General features: G+C 39.0%; 1 protein-coding gene and 2 long non-coding RNA genes across 3 annotated transcripts; 2 read left to right on the forward strand and 1 right to left on the reverse strand.

The window, feature by feature from the left end:
- The first annotated feature begins 15,698 nt into the window (after positions 1 to 15,698).
- On the forward strand, positions 15,699 to 16,202 carry LOC133789532 (uncharacterized). Its single transcript, XR_009873598.1, has 3 exons — positions 15,699 to 15,787; positions 15,876 to 15,944; positions 16,034 to 16,202. It is a non-coding gene; the product is annotated as an uncharacterized LOC133789532 (long non-coding RNA).
- Positions 16,203 to 16,233: 31 nt separating this feature from the next.
- Positions 16,234 to 18,093, reverse strand: LOC133789531 (cysteine-tryptophan domain-containing zinc finger protein 3-like). Its single transcript, XM_062227358.1, has 2 exons — positions 17,570 to 18,093; positions 16,234 to 16,898 (listed from the first exon to the last, which is right to left on the reverse strand). The coding sequence occupies exons 1-2, from the start codon at positions 17,687 to 17,689 to the stop codon at positions 16,701 to 16,703; spliced, it is 318 nt and encodes a 105-aa protein (XP_062083342.1). The 5' UTR covers positions 17,690 to 18,093; the 3' UTR covers positions 16,234 to 16,700.
- A 2,019-nt stretch (positions 18,094 to 20,112) lies between these two features.
- LOC133789533 (uncharacterized) lies at positions 20,113 to 21,086 on the forward strand. Its single transcript, XR_009873599.1, has 2 exons — positions 20,113 to 20,217; positions 20,866 to 21,086. It is a non-coding gene; the product is annotated as an uncharacterized LOC133789533 (long non-coding RNA).
- The last annotated feature ends 3,470 nt before the right edge of the window (positions 21,087 to 24,556 follow it).

Here is a 24,556-nt window from a genome sequence, read left to right on the forward strand (position 1 = left end):
CGGCCAAGGTCACCTAGCCCAAAAAGGGTCTCGAAAAAGACGCTTGCAAAAATAGTGATATGCATAATGATGGGAATGATGCTTCTCGCACAAAACAAAACACGTGCGCAAAAATAAATTAAAGGATAGCGAGAACCCAAAGGGTCGACATATCCTTACAAGTAAACAAGGTGCAACAACAAACATGAATCACACACAGTAGAGGGGTCCCAAAGGGAACCCTTTCAAAATGAAGCTATTGATCACGAGGACTTGCGAAAATCCCTCATTAAAAAAAACAAAAAAGAAAGAAAAATAGAAAGGGGGGATGGCTTGTCAAAGTCCTAAACTAAGGCGGCGAGACACCTCACACCTAGCAAGAGGATCCCGCGGAGTAAGGGCACCCTCACTTGGAAAGACTACCCTCGACTTTACAACTCAAGCGAGCTCCATTCCTTCAATGGACATTTGTATAAATGCCACCTTCAGACATAAATGAAGAATGAAGTCACAAAAACACAAAATAAGATTAAGAGGCCTCGCACAGCGAGAGAGCCCTCGCATAGCGAGACTAGTCATAGCCGAGTGCTTCCAAGCACTCTTGTCTAAATGTTTAGCATGCTCCTAAGCCTCGTATAAGCCATATCCTTGGAAGGAAGGCCGATGAAGGCCCCGGGATGTCAACGGATGAAGTACAAAGAAAAGGAAGCAAGCCTCAACATGTGAGAGGGTCTCGCTGTGCGAGACCATCTCGCATAGCAAGGTCTTCATCGCCCAATAACGCTGAATGACATCCTTCGCTGCTTTGTAGGCCTCCAAGAATAATGCAAGTATCGCACTCATGAAGAATAATTATAAACATCATAATAAGTCTACAAGGGCGTCTAAAGACCTCCTCATAGACTAGGGGACAAGTGTGGATGCCAAAAATCCACCAAGGAAAAAATCTCTGGTCCCTAGTTAGACTACATGGCTAAAGGTCAAGTATTCATGCTATCGGGCTCGGACCTATAGGTCTTGTAAATATGGAATAATTTTCCTTAAAGCTTCCCTCGGTGAAGGTATGAAAACCCTAGGCGCACATTTCCTTCGGCCAATGACCTCGCATAGCGTGGCCCAATCCCCGTGTGCAGACCTTCGGGCTTCTCGTGTGATGGCGCTAGGCGCCTGAGAATACAGGAAGTTGTCCTAAGGGAAACATCTCATTATAAGCCATGAAGTTTGGCCTTGCTAAGTTAAAGGGTCAAACTAAGCGTCGCAGGAGGACAAGTGCACAAGGCCCTTGCATAGCGAGGTCCGATGTGCCTACGCGAGGTTGATATGCTCAAGAATCGAGATGCACGCACATGCATAAGGGCTGTCAACTGCACCTGAGACGTACACCTACATCCATGCAAAGGGAACCTCGCATAGCGAGGCTCTACCTGCCTTGACGCTGAGATATGTCGTGGGCACTCGAGCAGTATGCATTGACTACACCCACGTCCCGCGACCTTGCTTCGCGCCAAAGGCCTCACACCACCGGGGTGTTTCGCGCCTCGGATGGGCCTCGCACCTAGAAGGATGTCGCGCATCTTGGAAGGGCCTCGCGCATGGTTAGATCAAGACTCACGTCAAAGGCCTCACACCATCAAGGTGCCTCGCGCCTCAGACCACCAGCTCCCCCCAATGGCGCCTCACGCCTCGCACCACCAGGGTGTCTCGCGCCTCATACCACTAGGGTGTCTCGCGCCTCGCACCACCAGGGTGTCTCGCACCTCGCACCACCAGGGTGTCTCACACCTTGTGCCTGCCTCACACCACCAGGGTATCTCGTACCTCACGCCTCACACCACCAGGGTGTCCCGCGCCTCACGCCTTACACCACCAGGGTGTCTTGCGCTTGCCTTGCACCATACCTCGCCCAGCCGTGCCGAGGTATCGTGTACCCGTGCCGCACGCCAGAACTTTGTCTCGCCTAGAAGCCTCCATGCCGTGATGCCAGCGCCTCGCGTACCCGTATGGAGTCTAAGACCTCTTGAAGGGGCGTGTAAGGAGCAATAAATGAGACCCAAAAAATATTTGGTGTCAAGCCAATAGTGATGTAGAGACCTGAGTATATCATTCATGTTAACTTACAAGCTTTCCTACACTTAGTGGAATATGGAATAGCTTTGAGCAAATGCATGTCTTGGAGATGTGAGAATAACCATTAGGTACAAGGTACCTGTACGTATACGAGTGTAGGATGTACGACCATGAGGAGGACAGAGGCGTGATCCTGACATCTGTATCGTACAAATAATGGTGGTACGAATTTGTACAAAGAGTGGAGGCACTACCTGTATACCTCTGACTATGTACCAGGTTGACACCACCACCTTCTACTCCACTATGACCTGCACCACAACCCTGACAATGTACCTATGTACAATCTTATCCCCTAGGACCACGATATATGAGGGGCCATCAGAGCCCCAATATTAATAGACCTTCACCCCTCCAGCAAGGGGGTTGGAAAATTCATTGTATACTCAAGCTATTAAGTAATATACGAATATTGACTCCATTGTTGATCTGTGTTTATTTTTCCTTGAATCTATTCTTAGTTCATATCCAGTTATCTCCAAATTTACCTTTGATTTTTCCGACCTAACATCGTTGACGAGTTTTCACTGTCAACACAAATCCTAAGGGATAGGAAGAACAAGCTCTTGGCACTTTCTCAAGCTAATTATATATAAGGTGCTAGAAAGGTTCTCAATCGAGAATTCTAAGAAATGTCAGTTACCGACCAAACATGGAATTACTCTTTCCAAAGAGAAATGTCCAAAGACACCTCACGAAGAAGAAGACATAAGAAAGTATCCCTATGGTTCAATAGTTGGGAGTCTTATGTATGCTATATTGTGTACTAGGCCCGACATATGCTATGTAGTGGGAATTGTGAGTCGTTATCAATCAAATCCTAGTTTGGAATACTAGATTACAGTAAAGAACATTCTCAAGTATCTTAGGAGAACGAGAGATTATATTCTTGTATATTCAGGGGGTGACTTAAACCCTACTGTATACACTGATTCTGATTTCCAATCAGACAAATAAAGGCGTAGGCTGTCGTCTGGGTCAGTGTTTCCTCTTTGTGGAGGAGCTGTAGTTTGGAGAAGTATTAAACAATTTAGCATTGCATATTCAACCATGGAAGTTGAGTATATTGTGGCTTGAGAAACAGCTAAGGAAGCAGTTTGGCTTAGGAAGTTCTACACTGATCTAGAAGTAATTCCATATATGGAGAAGCCACTAATCCTATATTGTGACAACAGTGGAGCAGTAGTGTAACACCCTGGATAGCCAAGACCGTTACACTGCGTGTTTAAAATAGTGTTAGACTCTCTTGGCCATAAATATGTAACCAAACGTGATTAACAGTTTAGGGTTAAAAAAATTTGGTCAAAAGGAATAACCATTTCATTAAAATATTTATGTTCGTACATAAGATCCCAAAATAAACATTTAAAAAGGTTAATTATAACTCAAAAAGTTACAACAAGCCGACGTAAGTGGTAAAATAGGGTTTGCCTCTAGTTCCTCTGAGAAACCCCGGTCGTGGTGGTCGAGCAACCACATATGTACACGTCGCCACCAAAGCTCTCCAACTCATGGCTGGTCCAACTTCCCTTTGCCCTTACCTACACCACAAAGCACCCATGAGCTGAGGCTCAGCAAGAATACTTAACATGCTCATAAGCAGTTAATAACATATTACAGAATCATAATAAGCATGCCTAGCAGTAATAACCCTACTCATGCATGCATTATATTCAGATAAGTGACTATAGTGTCACACCGGGGCCCGTTGCCCTAGCTATGTGACCATAGAGTCACACTGGGGCCGCTGCCCTAAATAAATGACTAATAAGTCATATTGAGGCCCATTGCCCTAGGATTTGGGACTATAGAGCCACCCCGGGGCCCATTGCCTTATCCTCTGTATAACCAGCCTTAGAGTTGGCCCAGCATACCTGGCGCTTTATTTTAAAAACGACCATAGGGCCGGTCAAGTGTATATCACGCTCTTGATTAGGCCAAACCATATCGACCAGTGCTCAGGGCGCTATTGTCACCCTTGACTTATAAGTCAATGTTTGCGACCAGCGCTCAGCGTGCTATTGTCGTTCTTGACTTATAAGTTAAGCCTATTAAATCAGATAATGCAAACAAGCATACATCATTTAACAATTATCCTGATACAGAGCATTAAGTAATGCTTAATCAAACAATCACAGGCATAATCATAATGATACTCATTCACAGGGACCCGAGCCCTAATCATATCAATATTTAACAACCGGGCCAAGACCTAATCACATATATCATGGATTGGGTGCAGTTTTCTACCTGTGGTCCAAGCATAAGTTAATTAACAACGACCCCCGAGCACGATCCCATCTTGAACCCTAGCGGTACCTTAGTCACAACCATAATAAACTATATCCATCAATATTGAGTAAATAAAGACTTCTAGACCGAGCCCTAGTCTCTAGGACCTCGAATTCTACTAAACCGAGTAGTAGAATCCTTCCTGAGCCCTTAGGTTTGAGTCTCCCCACTCACAAACCTATATAGCTCTCCCAACTAGCGCCTCGGCTCACCCCTGAAGGGCCGCAACGCGCCTTAAGTCAGAGAGCCCCTAGCTTCAAATCCCAGGGGCACATGCCGCAATGTAGCCCACTAGGCGTTGCGGTGCCAAGAAGATTCAGGGAACAACCCTTGGCATCTGGGTTCATGAGGGCCGCGACGCTCCAAGAACAGAGCGACCCAGCGAACCTAGTTTTTCAAACACTTTCTCTGAGCCAATTCCCTGAAAATTCATCATAACTCCAAACCAAAACGAAAACTATAGCCCACAAGCATTTCCAAACATAGTAAACAACTTATAACCCCAAAAACCTAGCCAAAATATCGCTATGGCTAAAAATTCAATTTTTTTGTTCAAAACTCAAAGCACTCAAAATAACTAAACCAGAATTCAGCAACAACAGTGTTTAGAGCTTACATCAATTGAGAATTATGACCCCTGAGCTATTTCTAACTCAATCCAAGCCTCAAATCAGCAAGCCACTCCAAATCTTCACTTGGAGCCAAAGCATAAGAACAAGAAAGAGAGAGTAACGAGGCAGAGGAAAAGAGAGTTGAGTGTATATGTGTTTTTTGGTTACATCTGAGGTTTCTGATAGACTAAGTCTATCCAAGGGCATGAAAAGACCAAAATACCCCTAGGTCTAAACTTTCCTCTCAAAGCCCACTAAGGGTAAACTCGTCTTTAGCCACACTTCTCGCTACTCACTAATAAACGCCTCATAATTTCCCGCTACTTCCAATATCCTCAAATAATCACCAAATAGTTTACCATTCCCCGATAAGTCTCGGTAATGTTCTAAATTACCAAAATACCCCTAGGCTCACCACAAGTCGGGTATTTGACCTCGTTATGACTAAACCGCTAATTTGCTCCCTCGGATCGCCTCGTGCTAAATAACTCAAATATATCCACATAATAATGTGGTCTCAATCATAAAACATACATATATATATATATATTCAAATATGTCCTCAATGAGCCAAAATTATGAAAATGCCCTTCCAATAAGAAACGACCCCACATGCATGCATAATACACCTAAACATGAAAATACAATCATATTCTAATGGAACTCACATAATTCAGATAATCATGCATATAATCACATTATAATTCAATTATTACCCTCTTGGCCACCTAATCAAGGCACTAAGCCTTATTAGGGAAATTGAGAGGTTATAATTATCCTCTCCTCATAGAAATTCTGTCCTCGAAATTTTACCTGCACAGCTCAGGATACTGATCCCGCATGTTAGACTCTAATTCCCAGGTCGCCTCCTCGACCTTGTTGTTCCTCCATAATACCTTAACCAAAGGTATAGCTTTATTTCTCAAGATCTTGTCCTTCCTCTCTAATATCTGAACTGGTTGTTCTTCATAGGAAAGATCTTCATGTAGCTCCAGATCTTCGTAACTTAATACATGAGTCACATCTGATACACACTTTCGAAGCGTCGAAATATGAATCACATTGTGTAAATCCAAAAATGCCAGAGGTAAGGCCAATCTATAGGCCACCTGACCAATCCTCTTTAGGATCTCGAAAGGTCCTACAAACCTAGGGCTCAACTTGCCCTTCTTTCCAAATCTCTTCACCACTTTCCATGGTGAAACTCAAAGGAAGACATAGTCTCCCACTTGGAACTCCACGTTCCTGCACTTCAGATCTAAATAACTTTTCTGTCTACTCTAAGACGCGAGCATCCGAGCTCTGATCTTCTCAATAGCCGCATTGGTCCTCTAAACTGCCTTAGGACCCAAGTATTTCTTTTCCCCAATCTCATCCCAGTGAATGGGAAATCTACATTTCCTACCATACAACATTTCATAAGGAGTCACTCCAATGGTCGACTGATAGTTGTTATTGTAGGAAAACTCTATCAAAGGAAAATACTTACTCCAGGACCCTTCAAAGTCCAACACACATGCTCGCAGCATGCCCTCTAATATTTGTATCGTCCTCTCAGATTGTCCATCTATCTGAGGATGATAAGCGATGCTAAACTTCAGCTATGTACCCATAGCCTTCTGCACACTTCCCCAAAACTTGGAAGTAAATGTGGGGTGTCGATCTGATACAATTGACTTTGGAGCCCCATGAAGGCACGCTATCTCTCTCACATAAAGATCTACATACTGGTCAACTGTATAAGTCGTCCTCACTAGTAAGAAGTGAGCTGATTTGGTGTATCGATCCATGATAACCCACACTGAATCATGCTGACCTGCTATCCTGGGTAACCCAACCACAAAATCCATTGTGATATCCTCCCATTTCCACTCTGGGATATCCAGAGGCTGTAATTGCCATGCTGATCTTTGATGCTCAACCTTGACCTGCTGAGATTTCAAACACTTAGCCACATGCTCAATCACATCCATCTTCATCCCAGGCCACCAATATAGCGATCATAGATCCTGATACATCTTCGTGGTGCCTGGATGCAAAGGGTAAGGGGTGGTATGAGATTCATCCAAAATCTCCCTTTTGATAACAGCATCCATCGGAATAAAAATCCAACCTTTAAACCTCAGTTAGCCCATATCAGATACTAAATAGTCTCTAGCCACTCCAGGTAGGACGTCTCATTTAATCCTCATCAGTTGTGGATCACTCAACAAACTTTCCTTTATCCTCTCTAAAAGAGTAGACTGAAGTGTGATGTTGGCTAACTGGCCCACCACTAACTGTATTCCTACTCTGGTCATATCCTCTGCCAATTCCTTGGATACCTGCCTCAAACTATATAATTGTCCCGGACATTTCTGGCTTAAGGCATCTGCCAGCACGTTGGCTTTCCAAGGATGATACATGATTTCATAGTCATAATCCTTCACCAACTCAAGCCAACGTCTTTGCCTCATGTTTAAATCCTTCTGTGTGAATAGATACTTCAGACTCTTGTGGTCAATGTATATCTCACACTTCTCCCCATAAAGGTAATACCTTCATACCTTTAATGCAAAGGCCACTACTGTTAACTCTAGATCATGAGTAGGATATCTCTGTTCGTAATCCTTTAACTGACATGATGCATAAGCAATCACCTTCCCTGTCTGCATAAGAACATAACCCGAATCCTATCTTGAGGTACACAAAACACTACAAACTTCTCCTGATCTGTTGGAAGACTCAATATTGGAATTGTAATCAATTGGCGCTTCAACTCCTGGAAGTTGTTCTCACACCTATCTGACCACACAAACTTCAAATTCTTGTGTGTCAGGTCCATCAATGAGGTAGCCATCCTTGAGAACCCTTCCACAAAACTCTTGTAATAACCTGCCAATCCAAGGAAACTTGTAATCTCTGAAGCATTCCTTGGCCTTGGCCAATCTCTGACCACCTCAATCTTAGTTGGGTCCACCTTGATCCCTTCTCTACTGACAATGTGACCAAGGAAAGTCACTTTTGGTAACTAGAACTCACACTTTTTAAACTTCGCATACAGACTGTGCTCACTCAGTCTCTATAACACCAGCCTAAGGTGTTTCTCATGCTCCTCCTCTGACTAAGAATAAACAAGAATTTTGTCGATGAAGACAACCACAAACAGAACCAGATAATCTTTGAACACCCTGTTCATCAGATCCATAAAAGTTGTTGGGGCATTAGTCATCCCAAATGACATAACTAAAAACTCATAATGCCCATATCTAGTGCGAAAAGCAGTCTTCGGTATATCCTCCTCCTTGATCCTTAACTGGTGATAACCATATCAAAAATCTATCTTTGAGAATACCATCTTACCTTGCACCTGATCAAACAGGTCATCTATCCTTGGCAGAGGATACTTATTCTTAATGGTTAACTTATTCAGATCTCTGTAATCGATATACATCCTCAGAGAACCGTCTTTCTCTGGTGCACCCCATGCAGAGAAACTAGGTCTAATAAAACCCAAGTCTAACAACTCTTATAATTGTACCTTCAATTCTTTCAACTTTGATGGGGCCATTCTATATGGTGCCCAAGACACTAGCTCTGTAATGCCCTACTACCCAAGGACCGTTACGCTATGTATTTCAAAAAGTGCAAAACTCGCTAAACGAGTCATTTGGACATAATCATGTAACTAAGTGTGATTAACGGTTTAGGGTTAAAAATTTTGGTCAAAGATACAACGTTTCACTAAAACATTTACTGTATACATTTGGATCCCAAAATATATTTTAAAGCTTAATTACAATAAAATATTTACAACCAGCCGACCTAAGCGGCAAAATAAGGTTTAACCCTAATTCCTCTTTAAACCCTCGGCCGTGGTGGTCGAGCAGCCGCATATGTACACATCGTCACCTAAGCTCTCCAACTCAAGGATGGTCCAGATTTCTTTTACCTTTACCTACACCACATAGCACCCGTGAGTCGAGGCTCAGCAAGAAAACTCGACATGCTCATAAACAGATAATAACATGTCACTAAATCATAATAAGCATGCCTAGCAGTAATAGCCCTGTTCATGCATGCATTCAAGTCCAAATAAATGATTATGGGGTCATGTGCCCTCAATAGATGACTAATGAGTCACTCTCTGGGGCTCTACGCCCTAAGCCATGTGATATTTTAGTCACCTGAGCCTTTTGGCCCTAGCTCTAGTAACTAGCCTTTAGACTAGACAAGCGCTTTAGTTTTCTTTGACCTTAGGGTCGGTCAAGCATTCAATGCTCATGTTGATTAGATCTAATAATTTCGGCCTGCGTTAAACACGCTAATGCCGCTCTTGACTTATGGCCCAATACCATACAACCAGTGCTTAGTACTACTGTCGATCATGACTGATAAGTCAAGACTTCACGACCAGTACTAACACCATTGTCGTTTCTGACTAATGAGTCAGTGCCACTCACAAGTAAGCAATGCATCCAAGCATATATCATATGTCAAATATCCAAATATAAGGCATTCAACATGCTTTGAGCCGCGACCTGCCTCCAAATAGAGGCTGAGCCCCTTCTCTGCCTGTGCCTAGTGTCGCGGCCCTAACTTCCCATCAGCCAACTTCACCATCTTCGTCAAGCCTGGGCTGCGGCGCCCAAGAACAGGGTCGTGGCCCGACCACGAACCCAGCCATAACCTACGTATTCTCCCATTTAAAATCCTCCAAAAACCTATCCAAACATATCCAAATTACAAAATCAAAGTCCACAAACATCTCAATGGCCCAAAACCATCAAAACCCAAATCTCAAACCAACCAAAAACTCATCAAAAATAAAATCCAACCAAAGCTTAAAAACTCAAAAACTTAAAACTCAGATTGAGTCGTTTCCCAACTAAATCCTCCGGCTAATAAGCTTCTAATCTTCCCTAGAATCACTATGCCTCGATCCTTGCCTGAATCTGAGTCCTAAAACTCAAGTTTCCTTCGAAAATGCGATCGGTGTCAAAAAGGGAACAGGAGAGAGAGAGAGAGAGAGAGAGAACGTTCTAAACATTTTTTTATTTCTGACATGTTACTTCAAGCTTAAGTAACCTCAAGAAAATCCTAATGATCGGGGTCCCAAATATGCCCCCCGAGGTAAAATAGTCGAAATTCTCATAATTCCCTCCTGATCTCCTAACTCCCAATTTATCCTCAAATATTTATTCACATTACCCTATATCTCGGTAATGTGCTAAATACCCAAAATACCCCTTGAATCACTCTGAGTCAAGTATGAATCCCATAGTGACTTTCCCACTAGCTTGCTCCCTAGGATCGTCTCGTGCCGAGTAACCCAAACATACTCACATAATAATGTGGTCCCACACATATATCACATATATTCCAAATATACCCAAAATAGACCAAAATATGAAAATTTCCCAATTAAACAGAAATGGGCCCACATGCATATTTAATACACCTAAACATGCATATCAAGTCATATTATAATATAACTCACATAATCACATAATGATACACATAAATATCATATAATCACATAATTCCATAATTCCATAATTTTCCATCCTCTAATCAAGGCCTTAAGCCTTATTAGGAAATTTGGGACGTTACAGGCTCCGTTCATGGTTCCAATTCAATAACAAACTCTATCTCTCTGTGTGGCAACAACCCTAGTAGATCCGTTAGAAACACATCCAGGAACTCACAAACTAATTTATCCCATTGCCACGTCCTGAGTGGTATCCACCACACTGGCTAGGAATCCTATGGAACCATCTCGCAATAGGTCTCTAGCCCTCAATGTTTATATCATGGGTACACGAGGTCCATGTACAGTGCCAACAAATACAAATGGATCCTCACCCTCGGGCTCAAAGGTTACCATCTTCTTCTTTAAGTCTATGGTTGCCCCATATTTAACTAGCTCGTCCATACCTAGAATCATGTCGAAGTCATTCATAACTAACTCTATCAAGTCCACTGAAAACTCTCTATCATCCACTGTCACTGGCAGTGATCTGACCCATCTCCAGGAAACTACTAACTCCCCAGTGGGTAGTAATGTTCCGAACCCCACAATATAATAATTACATGGTCTAAACATTCTATCAATTATCCTACTAGAAATAAAGGAATGTGTAGCACTATAGTCAATCAAAATAGTATAAAAGGTTCCATTACTAGAAATTGTACCTGTCACTATTGAGGCAATAGCCTCAGCCTCTGCTTGTGTCAATGCAAACACTCGAGCTGGAGTCGAGCTGTCCGCCTTCCTTGGTTCTTCCTATCTTTCTTTCGGGTAATCTTTCTTCAAATGCCCCAATATTCCACACAAAAAGCATGCATTTTCCCAACACTCTCCCACATGGTGCCTCTTGCATCTAGCGCACTCTGGGTAGGTCCTCCAGACCTCATTTTTGCCCTGGTGGCCTATCTGAATACCACATGGCCGCCTGTCGATGCCTGAAGCTGAAAGGGTATCTAGAGCCTTTATTCTCTAGTCATTAGGGCCTCCGCCCCTACTACACTACACCAAATACCCATTTTCATAACACATTAATATAAGACTTCTGAAAAAGTATTATGGTAGGTGGAAAAGTAAAAAAGAAAAAAGCGGTAAAACTTTTGGGAGCCCGCTAAATTATAAGGCGGTATTTTTTTTTCTTCCTTTTTTTAATTACAGTAAAATAATTTTCTGGGAAGAATGATCCTGTGCTCATCTCTCTCAAAATGCGATCTCCCTTATCCGACCCCTAATTACCAGCAGCGATTCACAAACACCAATCTCGTCGATAACTGGAACCCTAAGGTCTGGGACTGGGACACGGTTAGATTCCTTGACAAGCCCCTGACTCTGCAGCCTCTCCGCCGTCAACGCTGCGGACTACGCCAAGACGGAAGAACTCCCTGCAACTCCTTTTAACTTGAAGAAGAAAACCCCCGAGATAACCGATGCCACTCTCCGCCTTAATCTGGGGGGCGGCTTCACTTGTGGGGATGACCTCGGATCCAGGCCCAATAAGAGGGTTCGCTCTGGCTCTCTCGATAGCACCACCACATATCCCATGTTGCCAACCAGATGCAGAGATTTTACCAGCAGTGTAGCAGGTTTATGTAAATTTCAAATCTCAATTTTTTTTCTTTTAATTTGTGCTGTAGATTTCTGTTGTTTAGAATGGCGAGGTTCATCATCTTCTTGCTTGCTCTTTGCAGGTTTCATCCCCTTTCCGAGTTTGACGAGGGCAAGCAGAGTTGTAGAAGGAGGCTTGCTGGGCATAATTGGCGTAGGAGGAAAACTCAACCAAACGATGTCAGCTCGAGACTTGTGCTCCCTGGAGATCGAGACAATAAAATTAATGGACACTTGGATATCTTCAACTTGTTGGCTGCTGTGGCTCGCACACAAGGTAAACGATCATGCTCTAAGGGGTTTCCGTGTTTTGTGTTCTAAATTCTCATTGATATTGTGCTGAATTCGTATGCTGTGTTTTTTACATAGAGAAAAGCGGTGGCAAAACTATGAGTTGCTCTCTTTTACTGAACAAAGAACAGCTCCTTCAGATTCTTAGCAAGATAAATTCACTGCCTTTGGGAAGAATTCAGCTACCAAGGAATATTCAGTCATTCGCACGGTCCTATGGTCATTTGTCTAAACCCCGACAACCATTTTTCTGCCTTGGAATTCTTTCACTTTTGGGTAAGCAATCTCATTTGCTTTGGAGTCCATTACTGGTTTGTAATTGCCTGTTAAATTTTTCCAAATTAATGCTCTCTTGGTTTTGGTTTAGTTTTTGTAACCTGTTTCCGATTTTCTTTCTTGCTAGGTACTTGGGGCATTGTATTAGCTGCGCAGTTGTAGCTTCTGTACTATTGGGGGCTATTGTTTCTCATCATTTTTCAGTTTCAAACCCATTAGCTGCAAAAAGAGATGCCTTACAGAGCACTGCTATTTTGGGCTTTGGATGTATGTTATATATACATATCAACATATTGATAGATATAACAATAAAAATAAGCTACTAATATTACCAACTATTCTTGATGGTGATACTCTGAGCATTTCAGATGAAACCAATAGAAATTCTCTTGAAGCCATGGTGAGTCCTTTGTATATTTATACTCATAAATATTCCATTAATCTTCTTATTAATATAAACTAATATGTGTTAATAATTCTGCACTTTTCCAGGTGAAGAGCACAGGAAAAGAATCATTACAATGGGGTGAATGTGAGAGCAGCTTCATTAGCTCAATGTTCTTAATTACTTGAAAACCATTTAAAACTCACTCTGTTTGTGTTCTTGCTTATACATATATATATATATATGTATATGGCAGGACTGGTTGGTGGAGTGTATTCAGGTCTCACCTATGGACTGGCCGAAGCTTGAGGAGCTCATGATTGGCTGGTGGAATGGAGAGTATGTCTAATACTCCTAAGTACCTTCCAGATGTAAGGTCAGACCATTTTGCTTCTGGAACTGGAAAATTTTGAAGCTTAATATTTAACTCTAGTCTAGTTACGAAATGGTTCAATGTGCTCAACTTGGTCATGTATGGCAATTAATTATTAACAACTCAAATGGACCGTACATGAGTCTTGGATCTATTGCAGCTTCACTTGATTGAAAAGTGTGTTTATATGGTATTAGTGGTTTTTGATTCAACAAGCAAGACTTGCTTTAATAAAAAAAATTATTGTACATTTATCTAAACCCTTTCATTTACCTTTATGACGAGATTTTTAAGTTTATTGTATGTGTTTGACAAACTCTTTTGTATCAATTTATTGCAAGAAAGTCTCCATAAACCAGTCTAACTTGCATTCTGTTTTTAGAAAAGGATCTTGATTAGGACATGAACAAATTATTGATGGCATGCTTAAAGATGGCCTGTGAGATGTCTATAATGATTTTGGAATGGGAGTTTGTGCAGAGATATGTGTTGAACGATATACTATCTCGAGAGAAGAGCAGGTATTGTTCTGCAAAGATCTGTTTGAATGTCAGGTCGAGAGTATAATGATCCCTAGTCTACTCAGTTCTAAAATCAAATGAACTCCTTCAAACTAATATGAATTCTCTTAACTGATTCATTTTTCTGCATGTGTTAGTTTAGTAACCATTCCCAAAATCCATGCATCTAAATAGCTGGAAGAGAGATGTAAATTGGAAAACAACAAGAAACTATGCATTTCCAATACTCAGTTTCATTCAATATGTTTCACCATAACACATTAGCTTATTTAATTATTTTCATGCTCACGGGACTTTTTAACTGCAGGATGGCTATGTTATACAAAGCTTTAAGCGAGGAATGGCTGCACAAAAGAGTCAATTTTTTTTTCAACACATCAATTTTGCATTTGGTATAATTTCTCTCATTAAAATGTTTTTGTTCTTTTCTACGAAGTGAGTATATTAGATAAACCTTTTTATTAGTTTGTTTATATTTGGGGTTTGCTTGATTTCCATATTTAATGTTTTCAACATTTATTTGTTTTGACTTTATAAGATCTTTTTATCTCACACACATATACACTCATACATATAAATATATATTGTTAATATTTTCCTTCTATTTTTCAGACATCGTGCATTAGTTTCAATCGCAGCCCAAACTCTGCAAGATTTCAGTCAAGTGTATTTGGCTCTGTTGTTCCAAGTAGATCATCTGTTTTATAGTTGAGTAACGTAGTATATAAATTTTTATGGGTTTAAGCATATTTTCTGTTCTTATAATTGACCCAAGAAGATGACACATTGTTCACGTTCTGAAAATCTTGCAAGAGTTGATGTGTGTTTTCATACTGGAAAATTATTTACTTTTATTCAACTTAGTTTCTATGTTACATTTATATATTTATGTTTATTTGTTGCTTTCGAAATAGAAGTAGTCTATAGTTTGGATTCTGTTTCCTTTATGTCACTTTTTTAATCCCTTTTAGTTTGGGCGAGTTTAATATTCTGACATGTAAAAGAGTATAGCTTCATGTATCAATATTGTTCTTGGATGCTAGATATATATATATATATATTTATATTTAATATGTGTTTTATTAAATGAAGGACCTCAGGGTTTAAAGAACTTTGTGAGCCAAGTGATTCTCTTTGAAAGAAGAATGGTAAAGTTGATTAATTCCTTACTTTTTCAATGCTTGGCTCATATAGGTTTTGGTCGGATTGGAAGATTGGTTTTACGAGTAGCAATATTCAGGGATGATATTGACGTGGTGGCAGTGAATGATCCTTTTATTGATGCTAAATACATGGTAAGGATGTCAAGCTAGCTGCAACTTGATGGATTTCAGCTGCCAATGTTGTTGCTATGCTCATGAATAGTCATTATAATTTATAAATTAAAATGGCACTACTCAGATGATGCAAAAAAGTGTTCTTATGTTTGTAAGACTGCATTGAGCATAATATTTGGTTGACATGTCTTTGCTTACAACCTGGTTAGATGTTTGCTTCATAATGTATAATGATATGACTTAAGTCAAGTTTTTGTGCCATGCTTGCTTGATTTCTTGTTGTGTTAATAGTATGTTGTTGAATGTGGTGATTTTTTTTGTCTAAAGTGGCTAAAATGATTCTTCTCTACTTCAATATGGTCAAGGCAAACAATGTTATAAAGTATGTGGAAGAACGTTTAAATTGCATTTTATTAATAAAGTAAAATGACATTTATTAATTTAGTCTTAAGTAATTGAAATGGTGTGGCTGCAGGACTCTTGCTGCAAACAATTTTACTGGAGAGTTCCCTGATCTCACTAGTCTCACCAAGTTAAAAGAACTGTAAGTGTCAATCTGTAATGTAACTCCATGACCAAAATGAACCAAGTTTTATGTCACTTGAATCTTGACTCATGTTCTCTCATTGCAGAAGGATCAGTAGTAACTACTTCACAGGAAGGATGCCTGAGTTTGGCAATTTGAAACAGCTTCAGAAGTTGTAAGAGCTGTTGACCACACTCCTTTTGTCTTTTCTTCTTTACACCACACTCCTTTTGCTTATTTTGTGAATTTTCTTTCACTCTACAGGATGATTCTGAGGTTTGCTATCAGTTTTCCTCTGGAATAAAGGTACAATTTTTTTCTTTTTGAGTACTTTAATTGAGATTAGTATGGTAGAAACTTGTGTTATAAATTTTATGGTTTCTTCTCATATCAACTGAAAGAAGATTAAGAAAAAGTAGTTTGAAAGAGAAAAACAAAAAGGATTGGTCTACATAAAATTGCCATCTCTTACCTTCTTCAAGTGATGTTAGTAGGGCAGTTTCTGAATTCTCTTCGTATAAGTAAAGCTAGATGGTTTATGCATCAGGAAGCTCCCAATCCTTGGGTTGTCGCCACCAGTATGGATTAAAAAAAAACACCTATAATAAAATTGTCCACTTTTTTTTATTTATTTTCTTGAAAATCTTTAGCTCCTTCTGGAAAAAGCAGATCAGCCAATTGGGATGAGCTCAAAATCTTTTATGCAGAAGCCTTGAATCAGTAATAGCACAAACCAGCCATGGTAAACTTGAAACAACCTTGGGGCACTGCAGTGCATGCCAATAAGCTGATCTTCAGCAAATAAAAAAATTATAAACATGGACAAAGAGAGAGCCTTCATCACAGAGATCAGGTCAGCCTCTTATTACTTGCTTTTCACCAGTTTATCTTAAATCCCGGAGTTAAGAAGTCCACAACCACTTTTAAGTCTTTAACGGCTAATGGCCTCCATTGCAAGCCGTACCAACCGTAGTAATCCATCCACGTCTTGGAAATTAAAATCAAGAGCCCTCTCAATGGAAGAGATAGCCTCCCCAGATTTAGCCTCTGCCAAGCTTGCAGTGCTAGCAGCTGCAAAAGCTACCTGTAACTTTTTTGAGGCTTCCATAGCAAAAATTGTATCCTGTGCCTGCAAGACATCACATATTATTATGATATCCATAGATAAGAAGCTAATTTTAATACGTGGTAAATGAGTAAACTACAACCTAAACTGATAGTGAAGGCTTGGTGAAGATGTTTGTGTTAGCATAACTAACCCATAATATAAAAGACATTTTTGATTAATAATAAAATATTTCAAACATAGACCTTACAAAAAAAAAATGCTAAATTATAGGACAATCCTCTTCCCCATTTTGCACGAATGAGAAACAGTTGTTAAACTTATTCCCCATTTTCTTCTCAAAAGTCTCTGTAAGTTCAAAAAGATACAGAACAACATATTAAATAATTAGGAGTTATATTATTAATTTAATTGGATATGCCTAGAAGTTTGAGTGTGTTTTATATTCCTAAAGTTACTTTCTTAGAAAAATTACCAAAGCCTAATTCAACGAGGAAACTTTTCTCAATCTATTTTGAGAGAAGTTATTCTCATTATTTTATACATTATTTATGAAATTATAAAGGTTCTCTCTCTCTCTCTCTCTAATTCTTTAATTTTTTTTCCTACCTATTCTTCTATTTATATTATATGTACTCCCATATTTTCACACTCTCTTGAATTTTCACCCTTTGCCCTTAATCAGATATTATACATTAATAATTAAAGCTCTCAAACAAAGATTGTATACTCACAAAAGTAAGGACTTTATCAAAACTGGAACGATTTCGGGCAGCAATAACAACATGGTTAGCAGCAACAGAGTTGAACAAAGACCATTTCATAGTTGGTGAAATGGGTGAAGCTGAGAACATTTCAGTGCTTAGAAGAACACTCAAGAGTCTTTGTGTTAGTAATGGTTGGTCTTATGGCGTTTTCTGGTGTTTCGACCAAAGAAATCCCATGTAAGTTTTTTCTTTTTGTTCGTTTTGTCTTTTTTTCTTTACACCACACTCCTTTTGTTCTTTTCTTAATCAATTCTATAACTTTTTTTACACCACACTCCTTTTGTCTTTTCTTCTTTACACCACACTCCTTTTGCTTATTTTGTGAATTTTCTTTCACTCTACAGGATGATTCTGAGGTTTACTATCAGTTTTCCTCTGGAATAAAGGTACAATTTTTTTCTTTTTGAGTACTTTAATTGAGATTAGTATGGTTGAAACTTGTGTTATAAATTTTATGGTTTCTTCTCATATGTTGTCAAAGTTGTTCAATTCTAGCTCACAACTCAGAATTATTAACAATCAAACTCACTTTGCAGACCATTGTGGTAGTACCGGTTGAACCACGAGGACTAGTACAGTTTGGATCTACTGAGAAGGTTAGATCACTTCTATGAATATTTATGCTTAACCGTTCGATTAGTGTTCTGTGATTGAGCTGTTAATTGATTAATGCTCTGCCATTATTGTTACTGCTGCAAATATCTGAAAGATTGGACTTTGTGGATCAAACAATGAGGCTCTTTCATGAAAAAAACTTTCAGATACCGCTTAAAACCTTATAAATTAAGCTCATTTTAACAGGTTGGTAGGCTTTGATAATGATACCGCTTGTAATTATTTTTGTTTGGATTTTTTTAAATGCATGTAATGAAATATGAATATAATTTAGTAATGCATTTGAACTATCTAACATTTTCTTTGCTTGAATTTTTTTAGTGTAAAAGTTGAATTTGTCAGATTAGTCTTAGTGTCCAGTCTTTAAAGTTTAATTGGAGAGCTGATTATTGAAATATAAACTGAACTGCAATTTGTTGGATTCAAAACTTGGACAGTGTATTATACTAAACTATTCGGTTCTTATCATTACAAAATGATTTGCTGTTGTCTATCCTTGTGCAGATCTCTACAAATTTTTATTCTCCAAATATGAATGTTGTCAATGAGAACTTCCTCCCTCTGCTCAAACGCCTTGATGACTGCATAGCGTAAGGGGATGCTATTTACATCATATATATTTATGTATCTATTTTCGCTGCTTTAGTTGCATTCATTAAATATTACTTGTGTCGTACCATTAATTTATATGTTGATTTAGGGAATTACTAGCATATTTTGTTGAGACATTTATTTTCTCAATCAACTTGATGACCTTAAACATTATCTACTTTATATTAGGTATGTAGAAAACAATCCACAGTATGCTGAATTCGGCGTTTACTTACTCAAATTTCGACAACTGCAGGTAGAAACAAATTTATGCACATAGCTGATTAGATAACGTTACATTTTTGCACATTCTTCCACTAAAATTTGTTTCCATTTCCAATAATTGAGTAATTTTTTTGTTATGACAGTCTCGGGCATTGGGTATGATTTGCTCTCATGTACTTTCTGTACTCAAAAGTAAGTCTTCTCAGGTAAAATAATGTAGGGGTTGAATTAATGCGCTCCATTGTTTTGTGCTGTTTTGTTGGGTTGGTAGACCTCTATTTCTGTCTCCTTTTGGTCTTAAATCAAGTGCTCTGTTTGTTACCTAAAAAAGAAAACGTTATGGTTCTATATGGTTATTGTTTCTTCATCAGGTTCAGTCAGCAATCCAGAGCAATAGTAGCAGCAAGGCATCTCTTGCTGAGGGTGTATTCTTGGTTGGATGATGCTATTGAATAAGTTCTCAATTTGAGGTGGAGTAGACTTCTCAATTTGAGAGATTTTATGTGACCATATCTAATAATTGAAGTTTTGCAGCTTAAGCTAGTGCTGAAGGAAATTGAAAGTAGATCATCAAGAAAAGAGTATATTCAGCTACTTGCAGAATGCCACAAACTTTATTGTGAGCAGAGGCTTTCCTTGGTGAGGGCAACTTGTATTAACTTGATTTCTCTTTTTTGAAAGTGAAACAATGTAGGGGAGAAGATGTATTCAAGATGTTATCTTCTCTATTTTATTTTATTTTTCCTAAAGAATTTGTTAACTGTACTGGTTTGTGCACATGCTCCTTTTGATGGTTTATGTATTTGGCATAAGTAAAATAATAATAGTTAGTGGTAGTTATTTTTGGAAATTGGTGAGAAGATGTGTTTATTAAAAATCGATTAAGTCATGGAGCTTTATTGGGTCAAAACATGATAGGTCTGTTTCCTATTCTATTACTAAGAATGGTAAAGCTGAGATTGATTGATAAGAAGATTTTCTTCTATGCTTTTTTGTCTCATATGCATTCTGATTTGGTTGGTTAATTGGTTATGGTCATTCTTATTCACTTTCAGGGATCAAAGAATCATAAAGAAAAAAACATATAAAACTCTGCAGCAACAATCTACTGCAGTAATCTTGTTATTCACTTTAAAGTTAAGACTTCCGGCAACAACACCTCTGGCACTCTATAGATTCCCTAGGTATGGAGCTATGCCTTCTCTCATATTCATATCTCACACATAAGTTTATTAGCAGTGGCAATAGGAGTAACTAATTGTTTTGGAGTTGTATATGCATTAAAGGTTGTATGGCATGTGATGAAGTTCGTGATGGTGCTTTTGAACTTCTTAATTAACATTCATCAGAAGCTTATGGTTGCTTTGCTAATGAATATAATGTGACAGTAACAATAGAACTATTGACTTTTAGCTATGTTAATTAGAATTGTATAAATCTTTTGATCTTAGCTTTATTGGTAGATTTGACAATGGTGAAAAGAACTCAACTTTACCAAACTAGCAAATGCTAATCTATTTTGTGCGACTTCAATTAATTGTTTCTTTTGCTCACCTGTCATAACCTGATGAAACCAAAAAAGAAAAAACTGCTAGTATTTCCTTTATATCTTATGTGGAGACTTAGAAATTATGGTTTTTGACACTCTTAAGTAAAAGGCTCATTTCCGAGTAGTTTCGAAGTAGAATGGTTTTTGTTTGCTTTGGTGTAGTTGTGAATCCATTATTTTGTATGTGGTGTCCTTTCTTGGATATAATTTCCATATCATTTTTCTTGAAGTAATTTGTGATGCTAGATAATAACAATAAAATATTTCTTTGTTTATTTTGCAGATGTGACAAGCGAAGTATAAAAGGATACTTAAGACTCCTTGAAAGTAGTAACTTTGTTTATTTATTTGTGTTGAAAGTAGTAACTTTTAGACTCCTTGAATACTTAAAGAATATTTTGTTGTTGATGACAGTGTTGAATGTTTTAAACTAAATTGTGGATTGTTAATTCAATGTTGAATGTTCTTACTTTTTGTTATTTGAAAATCAAGTTCATTTGATGATGCTAGTATATATTAGAAAGCTAATTTTAATTATATAAAAAAATTAAAATATAATAGAATAAATTAGTGTTATATAAATAAAATATATAATGAGAATTTAAACATATCTAAATATAACAATAATACGAAAATTGAGTTATAATATCTATTACAATAACACTTTTTATGCAAAGAATTATGTTATGCAAACTTCATTATATAACACAAATAATGTGTTATACTAAAGTGTAATATAACACAAAAAATGTGTTATAGTAAAGTGTAGTATAACACAAAAAATGTTATACTAAAGTGTAGTATAACACAAAAAAAGTGTTATATAATCGATTATAAATAACATAATTAAACACTTATCTATATATATTAAAATAACACAGAAATTGTGTTATCGTTGACAGTACAATACCACATCTGTAAAACACTGATAAAGTGTTATATAAAGTACCCTGACCTACGACAACATAGTCGGTCTTAACACATCAGAAAGTGTTATCGTATGTTTTGATAACACATTTTCAGTGTTATTAAAAGCATTTTTTCTTGTAGTGCTAGGACCCATAAATGGAGGTTCCATCCTCCTAGTGTCTCTCTTGGCTGCGTTCTCGCGCCAGAGTTTGTTCTCTGCGCCCTCTGCAGTAAGGGCTTTCTCTACCACCTGTGCATATGTTGTCACCCAAGGCACAGTGGTAATGCAAACATCCCGAGCTATCATAGGTTGTAGCCCTTGAAGGAACCTTTCCTTACTTGTCCCATCAGTGGGCACCAAGTCTACAACAAACTTGCCTAATCTGTCAAATCTCAGTGCATACTCTGTCACTGACATATTCCCTTGCATCAGCTTACTGAATTCCTTTGCCTTTGCAGCCCTAACTGCATCATTATAGAACTTTTCATTGAATACCATTATGAACTCCTCCAAATCCATGGTATTCATGTCCCTGGTCTGAGATATATATTACTTCCCACCAGATTTGGGCTTCCTCCTGAAACATATATGTGGCATAGGCCACCTTCTCATTACCAACTGTCCTCATGAAATCCAAGATAGCAGTAACCATGCTCATCCATTGCTCGACCTTGGTCGGATCTGCACTGCCCTAAAAAACTGGAGGGTGTTGCTTCCTGAACCTTTCATAGAGAGGTTCCCATCTGTTTCCAGCGTCTGATGGTTGTACTACTACCGGCACCAACACAGGTGGTACCATTGACTGAACATTCCCCGCAAGAACCTGTTGATGTCTCAAGAGGCAGATTTCTTCTTCCTACCTCTGTAGCCTGGCTTGCATATCAGCAAGCACTTCCTGCCAGTTCTTAGGAGCTGGTGAAGGGGTCTGACCCTGATTATCATTCTTGGCCTGTATTTCTTGGCTAGCTAGCAGATCTGACTGCCCTAGAAGCATACTTCCAAGCTTGTACCTTGCTGCAGTAATCAATTCGACCAATTAGGTAGTAATAATAATACCTCTTGCTGCCTTACGGTTCAAGATCGAACAAACAAGCATTCACACTCAGCAATCATGCTAATAAGCATGCTGGTTCATATTCATACTCAAACATGGTGCTAATAAGCACTTTCGGACATTTATGAGTAGATAACGATGCTAATAAGAATTTTCAGACATTTATAAACAACTAGCGATGCTAATAAGCATCTCTTTAACATTTCATAGTTTTAACAAGGCTAATAAGCATTTCCTGGCATACATATGCATATAACGACACTAATAAGCATTTCTTTCACGTTCACAATCAATATCAGTGCTAATATGCATGTCTTTATCAATCATATAGTAGTGAAGGGCAAAACTCTATCCTAATATCTCATGCTTCCTAATAAGGCAAGTAGATTTGACATTTATATCCTATTTAAGCAGTTAAACACATAACAACATAAATAGTTAACAAACCCTGAGTCAAGTTTGTCTTTAGTGGCGAGTGTACATGCCCAGCCATTCTTCAGGAACCCTTAACCTTGGCACGCTCTAATACCAAGTTGTAACGCCCTAGATAGCCAAGATAGTTACACTGTGTGGTTTAAATAGTGTTAGACTCTCTAAACGAGTCTTTTGGCCATAAATGTGTAACTAAACGTGATTAACGATTTAGGGTTAAAAATTTTTGGTCAAAAGGAATAACCATTTCATTAAAATATTGATGTTCGTACATGGGATCCCTAAATAAACATTTAAAAAGGTTATTTACAGCTAAAATATTTACAACAAGCCAACCTAAGCGGCAAAATAGGGATTGACCCTAGTTCCTCTGAGAAACCCTGGCCGTTGTGGTCGAGCAGTCGCATATGTACACGTTGCCACCGAAGCTCTCCAACTCATGGTTGGTCCAACTTCCCTTTCCTCTTTCCTGCACCACAAAGCTCCCATGAGCCGAGGCTCAGCAAGAAAACTTAAACATGCTCATAAGCAGTTAATAACATATTACGGAATCAAAATAAGCATGTCTAGCAGTAATAACCCTACTCATGCATGCATTCTATTCAAATAAATGACTATAGTGTCACACCGGGGTCCGTTGCCCTATATACGTGACCATAGAGTCACACCGGGGCCACTGCCCTAAATAAATGACAAATAAGTCATATCGGGGCCCATTTCCCTAGGATATAGGACTATAGAGTCGCCACGGGACCCATTGTCCTATCCTCTCTATAACCAGTCTTAGAGCTGGCCCAGCGTACCTGCACTTTATTTTCAAAATGACCATAGGGTCAGTCAAACGTATATTACGCTCCTGATTAGACCTAACCAATCGACCAGCGCTCAGCACGCTATTGCCGCCCTTAACTTATAAGTCACTGCTTACGACCAGCGCTCAGCACGCTATTACCGTCCTTGACTTATAAGTCAAGCTTTTTCAATTAGATAATGCAAACAAGCATACATCATTTAACAATTATCCTGATACAGAGCATTCAAGCATGCTTAATCAAACAATCACATAAATAATCATAATCATGCTCATTCACAGGGACCCGAGCCCTAATCATATCCATATTTAACAATCGAGCCAAGCCTTATTCACATATATCACGTACTGGGTGCAGTTTTCTTATCTCTAGTCCAACCACAAGTTAATTAACAACGACCCCCGAGCACGATCCCCTCCTGAGCCCTAGTAGTAACCTAGTCACAATCATAATGTACGATATCCATCAATATCTAGTAAATAAAGACTTTTGGACCGAGTCCTAGTCTTTGGGACCTCGAATTCTACTAAACAGCGTAGTAGAATCCTTCCCGAGCCCTTAGGTTTGAGTCCCCGCACTCACAAACCTCTTTTGGCTAACTTTCCCAACTAGTGACGCGACTCACCTCTGAAGGGTGTGGCACACCTTAAGTCAGAGATCCCCCAGCTTAAAATCCCAAGGACACGCGACGCGACACCGCAAACCCAGTTTTTCAAACACTTTCTCCGAGCCAACTCCCTGCAAATTCATCACAACTCCAAACCAA

Source organism: Humulus lupulus, chromosome 7 (assembly GCF_963169125.1).
Source record: "Humulus lupulus chromosome 7, drHumLupu1.1, whole genome shotgun sequence".
NCBI classification, from domain to species: domain Eukaryota; kingdom Viridiplantae; phylum Streptophyta; class Magnoliopsida; order Rosales; family Cannabaceae; genus Humulus; species Humulus lupulus.

Bases quoted from the DNA above. Each gene is read 5' to 3' on its own strand.
- LOC133789531 (XM_062227358.1), bottom strand. From the start codon at position 17,689: ATGTTCTCAGCTTCACCCATTTCACCAACTATGAAATGGTCTTTGTTC. The intron at 16,899-17,569 runs GTGAGTATACAA...GATGTCTTGCAG, and splicing joins TTGATAAAGTCCTTACTTTT to GCACAGGATACAATTTTTGC.